Source organism: Egretta garzetta, unplaced genomic scaffold (assembly GCF_000687185.1).
Source record: "Egretta garzetta isolate BGI_Z169 unplaced genomic scaffold, ASM68718v1 scaffold213, whole genome shotgun sequence".
NCBI lineage: Eukaryota > Metazoa > Chordata > Aves > Pelecaniformes > Ardeidae > Egretta > Egretta garzetta.
Genome location: NW_009259242.1, coordinates 2,003,978 through 2,011,243, shown reverse-complemented (window position 1 = coordinate 2,011,243; position 7,266 = coordinate 2,003,978). Strand labels below are relative to the sequence as shown.

The 7,266-nt window shown below is 34.2% G+C and overlaps 1 protein-coding gene across 2 annotated transcripts in view; it reads right to left on the bottom strand.

The window, feature by feature from the left end:
- SUZ12 (SUZ12 polycomb repressive complex 2 subunit) overlaps positions 1 to 5,610 on the bottom strand; it is a 33,596-nt gene extending 27,986 nt beyond the window's left edge. Inside the window, exons 1-3 of one of the 2 annotated variants that reach the window (XR_004841630.1) lie at positions 5,569 to 5,610; positions 5,413 to 5,477; positions 498 to 566 (exon numbers count right to left, since the gene is read on the bottom strand). Coding sequence is in view for 1 of the 2 variants with exons in the window: in XM_009636011.2 (XP_009634306.2) it covers positions 498 to 566; positions 5,413 to 5,447 (104 nt within the window). In the remaining variant the exon portion in view is untranslated. The remainder of the gene's footprint in view (positions 1 to 497; positions 567 to 5,412; positions 5,478 to 5,568) is intronic. The other variant, XM_009636011.2, reaches the window with a different exon arrangement.
- Between the last annotated feature and the right edge of the window lie 1,656 nt (positions 5,611 to 7,266).

The following is a 7,266-nucleotide window of genomic DNA, read 5'->3' as shown; positions in this document are numbered from 1 at the left end:
TTTTTGGTTTTTTTTTGTTTTGGGGTTTTTTTTGGGTTTTTTTTTTTTTTTTTTTTTTTTTTTTTTACACACACACACATCTATGAACATAAGGTTAAAAAGAGCAACCGTAAAACCCCCAAATACTGTAACTTCACGGTATTTTCCCAAATCTGCCTTTTTTTTGTTTTTAATTCCAGCATACATACCTTAGTTACTGACACAACTGACAGTCTTAAAAAAAAAAGTTAAGGCAAATACCTATTTGAGGCTTCTGTACACATCTCAAGAAACAGCACAACAAATATTGAAAGTTTATACCGATACTGCTTTTCTCCAAGTTTTTCAGTGACCAGCATACATACACACATTTTAAGATTTTGGAAGCCAGATTTCAAACAGTAAGTGCCTTGCTTCTAATAATTACTCTATCACTTTGATTTTAGCCATCAAAAAGACTTTTGATTTAGCACATGCTCATTGTACATACACACACAAATATATGTACAGGACAGTACCTGTGAGATTCTTGTTCTCCCTTCATTTTCTCTACTTTTGATAACATGTCATCTACTTTGAATGTTTTCCTGCGGGGAAAAAAAAGCAGAAAGAATAGTTTCACAGAGACACTATTCCCGTAATATGTAACAAGAACATTTATTCAGCCTAAACTTTGACCTGGTTTTCAGTCAAAAACTGTCTATATATACACAATTTTAGCCTTCTGTTCAGAAAGCACCCTTTTTAGGCCAGGTAGCACACTGGTGTTGTATGGACACAACTGCAATACAGCTTCTCAAACAGTATCAAAATAATACAAAGAATTAAAACCAGACCTTTCAGAAGTAATCTTGCTGCTCATAGGAAGTGTCATTTAACAGCAACATATTCAAACCTTGCCATGAACACATGTAAACACATTTCAGCTTTGGTCAAAGAAATCTCCCCGCTTTAGTGACACTTATACCTACTAGGAACTTACATGTCAGCTCTTCAGTCATTACTATTTTAATCTTGATCATAATGAAAAACACTTAAAACCATATCTGATGACTCAGTTAAAAACCTAATTATAAGTAAACCCCCTTGTTTCCCCCAAAAGTTATATTAAATGGACAATTCAAAGAACAATGAATTCTGAAGCTACTTCTAGAGCGCGCTCCCCAGGAAACAGAGGGGATGATGACAACCAATGACAACAATGTCACAGAGAATAATCACTTCAAATCATTTCTCTCTGTCATTCTGACATCAGTCTGTTCATGCTCATATGTTCTGCCTGTTCTACCATACATACAACTTAATGTTCATTTCTAAATAAAGTTCACTCATGAACAGAAGTTATTTAATAGTTTCCAGAACAGTCTTTCAAATTTTCTTTACAGGAAAATTAACGCTTGGACCTAGATGCCAACAGAATTGCACTAGACTAGAGGGACAAGGCAAGAGCTGCGAGGGCATTCTTCCTTTACATTTACACCTTAGAAAAATGAAATAAGAAGAACACAGGCTGTTGCCAAATACTGGATTTCTTGCGGGGGGGGAATGACGACAACATGACCTGGGGAAGTGGGAAGCATCGTCTACAGAAATATCCTGACTAAGGAAACACTGATGTCATACATTGTCCACATTCAGCATGTAATGCATATGAATGATTTAGTTACAAATCACATGGTGGCTAAACAGTAACACTGGACAAAAAACACTACCCAAGTACAGGGCTGCAGTCAGATAACAAGGAGAAAAATAATTATGATTTGTGTAGTAAACAATCATTGATTCAAAGCTCTACTCAGCCTAAGGTTCACACAGATGATGGATTCAAGAACTGACTCACCTACACTAAGATGTGGGATTATTAAAACGAACACTGTAACACTCAGCTTTAAAGCAAGAGATGTTAAGAACACAGGAATTCGTTGAAAGTTTCAGATTCTAATGTAAAAAGTCTCTCCCTGCGCTTTGCCCAAGCTCATCAAAATCAGCCGTGGCTGATTACAGCAAGTTATACATTTATCTTTAGAAGGCTTTCTTAAGCCTAAAGAAATGCTTCAAACAGCTCTAGAGCGAAGTTATGAACCGGAATATGAGCCAGAAACCAGCTAAGAGACAAACATGTTTCAGGAATGGTGGAAAGTTTAATAACTTTCATAAAATACACTGGTATCTGACAAAGCCTGCATTTAATATTTGTGAGCATTACCAATCCAGAAAGAACAATGACACCACCTTTCCTAATGTCAAACTCAAGTTAGTTAAAACAAGAGTCCTCCTAAAAATCTTTCAGAAAATCTAAAAATAGTAAGCAAGAAACACATTAAATCAAAATTGTTGCCTTTGAAGTTAACTCGTAAGAACATTTAAAAAAATACAGAGGTTCCTTTAAACTGAATTACTATTTTTATGTTACCATGTTCCCATGCATAAAAGACAAAATTTTTGTAATAACCATCCCTAATGCCCAGGATTTTCAAGACAGCATTTACCTGTGCTGCAAATACGCGCATCTTGCGCATTCCTTTCTCCACCCACTCTTATTCCAGTCAAGCACAGTAATAATTAGCAAAGTATTAAGTCACATCATAGCAGGCCATTACTCTGCCAATAAATAAAAAAATTATTCCTTTCTCCAAATACTGTGTGGGAAGCAACTTTTATTAACAGTAACTTCTTTGCAATGCCATCATTTGGTCTAATAATACAGTAACACCTGAAGACAGACCCACAGGCGGAAAGCCCATTTCAATTCTCCATCAAGTATCACTTGACCCAAGCGTATTACCTCTCCAAAGACAAGCAGCAACTTCAATACTTTTTTAGCCCAAGTTGACATACACCCATTGATTTACTCCCTATCAACATTTCTCTATACTCTAAGCTTTCTAGTCTTTACACGTACTTACTCAGCATTAAACCTACTGACCGACATCAATGGATAATTTTTTTGTAAAAATGGAGTTTTACTTCCCTACTTCCATGTGATAAATTTGTCCAGCATTTTTCTCAGACTACCATAGAGCTAAAGACAAAAGATGTGGAGCTATAATTACTACTATGATAGTTAAGTTCTGTAAAGTTTGACGATAACTTCTTTATATTTTACATATGATAGTGTTTACTGAAATGGCAATCAAAACAATGATCAGGAATTTAAAAATGGCAGACTTAAGAGGTTCTAGAAGAATAAATAAATACACATGTATAGTCATGGTCCACATAAGCAGGCTAACAATGATGTAGTTCCAAAAGATACTCTTTGCAAAGAGAACTCTACTAATATTTTCGCTATACTGAAGTCAGGTTCATACATTTTTCCTAATATAAACCTCAGTAAGATCTTCTAGTCTAGTTCAGGTATTTTTCCTCTTTTAATGCCACTTTTTCACCAGAATAACAGGATCACATACCTTAACTACTGAACTACTGAACGAAGAACGGCAATTAAGGTCTGTGCACATTTGAAAGTGTTTACCAGCACAGATCAGCAAACAACCATCCTGCTAGCCTCCTCTGGAAGTTCAGCTGACACTGTTTTCCCACAGTCTCTCAGTTTTGCTGCTACATCTTAATAGCCCAACTACCTTTAAACTACAACTTTTGTGGTTTGAACTAGGCCAAAATAGAAGGACCACAGTACTGACAGAGCATGGAAAGGTGGGAGGAAGGGACCCAGGGGAGAAGAATGCACTTCTTCGCAATTACGTTCTGTTTTTCTCCCCTCAACTATGCTAGCTCACTTCTGTTGAGTTATTGGCTTTTATAAAGAAAACATACCGAAATGTTTTACTTAAATCTTCCAAGACCTAATTACCAGAATGATTTCAATAAGTCAGTATCACCAAAAAAAACTAGTGAAATGGCTATTAATCTGTCTGTTATTAGAACACTACCTAACTAAAATCACAATTATAAAACAAAGTGTTAAGGGAACTAGTAAAAATTAGTATGTTTCAAAGAGAAACTAAGCATTCCTTGTGCAGCTGAACTGAACTGGAATTTGGAACAGCAGACAACACAATGTACACGCAAAGTACCATTTCTTGTTTCCCAGCAACTACAGCAGATAGCCAAAGAAACAGATTCAGGTAAGAGAACAGATGCATTTCAATCAACTGTAAGTTAATATAAGTTATAAGCAAGACCTTCCTGTTGCACAATTCTAGTTAAAAAAAACCCAAACCAAGCACCTTGAGCATTACTTCTTAAAATTTGACTCTGCCTTATTTTAAAATAAGCAAATAATTCACTTTGGTAACTCTTGTAAGAAAAAGTAAGTAGCAACTTCAAGTTTGGAAAATAAAAATTAAAAAAAAAAAAATCTATTAGCCATCCTAAGTACCTGAAGTTGTATGTTACAGACTCAGCTGTAAGAAAAAGTTACAATTAGCTCTAATGCTACAATACAAGGTTAAACAATATCCAAGAGATCTGAGAATGCCAAATATAGCTTAATTTAAATAAAACCATACAAATTCTATTGCTAAACAGATCATTCAAATATTACCTTCCTTAGATACAAATATAGTTTAAATTAGAATTGTCTGCATAATCAGATTTTATTGCTATTCCTTAAGTGTTCATGATTAAGTATTTCAGTCCCACAGCAACTGTTTCTAAGCAATAAGAACTTTAGTGTTAAAATATTTTAAAATAAACGTTCAGGCTACAAAAAAAAAAATGTGAAGTATAACAAATGATTTTCAGTGAGGGGGAAGTAACTGAAAGGACTTTGTGATTCTGCTAATAAATAATGTACACTGCACTTTTCACTCTGCAGTATTTATATATTTTAAAGTCTACTGACATACAGCTGTAGCATCTCACATGACAGGAATGACTATTTTGCAATGCCAAAACTCAAGCCCATTTCTCAGATATATCCAGTTCAAAGCGGCCTTTTGAAAGCATTTGCTGGATTTTTTGTAAAATGCTATAACATAATTACAGAAATAATTACTGGATCCTTCCAAGACTAATACACAAACCCCATAGTTTTGTGTTTGTTGTTTTTTTTTTAAATAAGCAGTTAGGTTACAGTTTAAACTAAAATGTTTCATATGCTTATAATCAAGCACCATTGATCACAAAAGCTCAGACATTAGGGTTTTGTTTGTTTTCTAAGAAGTTCTCCCCCAAAACAGAAAACAAAGATGGGAGAATCAGTTAGGACTCTGTGGATAGTTATCCACGTTTGAGTACTGGTATGACCAGAAGTCACAAGCATAAAGTCACACACACCCTTAATGTTGCAGAAAAGTTCTTAGGTCTCAGAAATCAACTGTAAAGTGAGGTATGAATTTTTTAAGTTCTTCATAAAGAAAAGGTCATGTTTTACACACCTCATGAAAAGAGGAGGTCACCTTCCACTATTTTTTGAACTTCTGCTACTTGGTTAACATTTTAGGATTACTTTTCAAAAAACAATTTTACCTTTTGATATTTGTTCGGGAGTTTCTGTGGGACATGTAAGTGAGAGTTCTGTGCAAAAATATTGGCTGCAGGAAAAAAAAAAAAGAAAAAGGTTATGCTTTAATTAAAATTTCCTACAAGCCCAAAATAATGGAGTGATAAAGACCAATTACTCACTGCTATTAGATTCCGGGTACGTAGAAATCTGTATATCTGTGTTGGTTCTAAGAAAAAGAAACACATGTTACTCAACATACCTTATAATTCCAGAAAGACAGCCTTGTAACGATAAAAAGAGTATCTAGTTTAGCACGCTGATTTTTTTTTTAAACAATTATCATAGAAGTAATTAAGTGAAGCATCATGATATCCAAATAACTCCAAGTTAACAAGTCAAAGGTTACTCCACCTACTGTATAACACAAAGCAACTTCTTGTCTAAGCTACCATAAATTGGCAGTCACAACGCAACGAGGACCGCTCTTGCTTTCCACAAAATATGTTTCTTACAGGCTTTATAACATAAAAGGGTAGAAAAAATATTTCAACATATTACAACCTATTGTTGAATATGTAAGTTTTCTTCACAAAATTAATAAACATATCTGATACAATACCAAAATAGTATACTAAATTTACATAGTTGGATAATTTGGTATCCGGTTGTTTTATCCTTCTGGAAAGTACCAAGGTCACTTGCACAAGGTACCAAAACAAGAAGAGGGACTGTCAGTTGACTATGACACATTACAGATCATTCTAAGCTAGGAAATTAATTTCTAAAACCTTTTACATTCATAGAATCAGAAAAATGTTGATTCTGGCAAAGTAAAGTACTTCAAAGTGCAAACGAAGGGAGGATAATACAGCCATACGCAATATTGACATAAAAGGGGAGCATCATTTGGCATAGGTGTAACAACCGAAGTTCAAAGGAACAAGACTCACATACAGAAAAGAGGACCTTCGGTTTAGTTTTAACCAATTCAGCTAAATCAGGACAAAAAAGGTTTTTGTCTGGATCAGGTTATATCTAACAAGAATTCCAATCTAAATTGAAATACACCCTTTTTAAACTGAAATAAAAGCCATCTTCATTAGGTAATGTCAGCAAGAAACTTGGAAATGACTTGATCAAACACATTAAGCATAGAGGATGCCTTGGTACCCATGCTAAGGCTTCTAACACTGCCTCCATTTCCCACAAAGAAAACAAACAACTATTTATTTTTTAAGAAATATAAAACTTTATTTTCATTGACTGCAAAATATTTATTTCAAATAGCTGGAAACCTTATTGTAATTTATGGAATTCCGTAATTAGAAGAGAAAAAAGCATTTTATATCCTTCATTCCTTTTTGAAGATATGATTCAGCCTTATTTCTACATTTATGAGTCTAAGACCCCAAAGAATCTATTAACAGAGACATATTATTATTAGGGAAGGAAATCTTAAATGATCCCAGTATTTCCTTTTAGAAGCCTGATGAAAACCAGTAAAATTCTGCTTAATGCAAATTATCATAATAAAAATCTGTATTTTCCAAGTCAATATAAAGGAAAAGAAAGAAATTAAGAAACATGCACTTTGCTAGGAAGTGAAAATACAGAGGAGTCACAACTTTTAAAGGAACATCCAGGGGGTTTTAGTCTCCAAAAAACCATGACAATTATAATTTAGAAAGGTATGAAAACATAAAATTACATTCACAAGAATGTAATTTAAATGACAGTGCACTGCTGATTCAATTTCAGCTTTCCCAAGTAGAAAAATTCCGAAACACACTTTCCAACCTGCAGACAGACATATGTTTCACAAGTCCGTATTACTCAGCAAAAGCTTAAAATAAATCTTTGTCTTTTTCCAGCATATG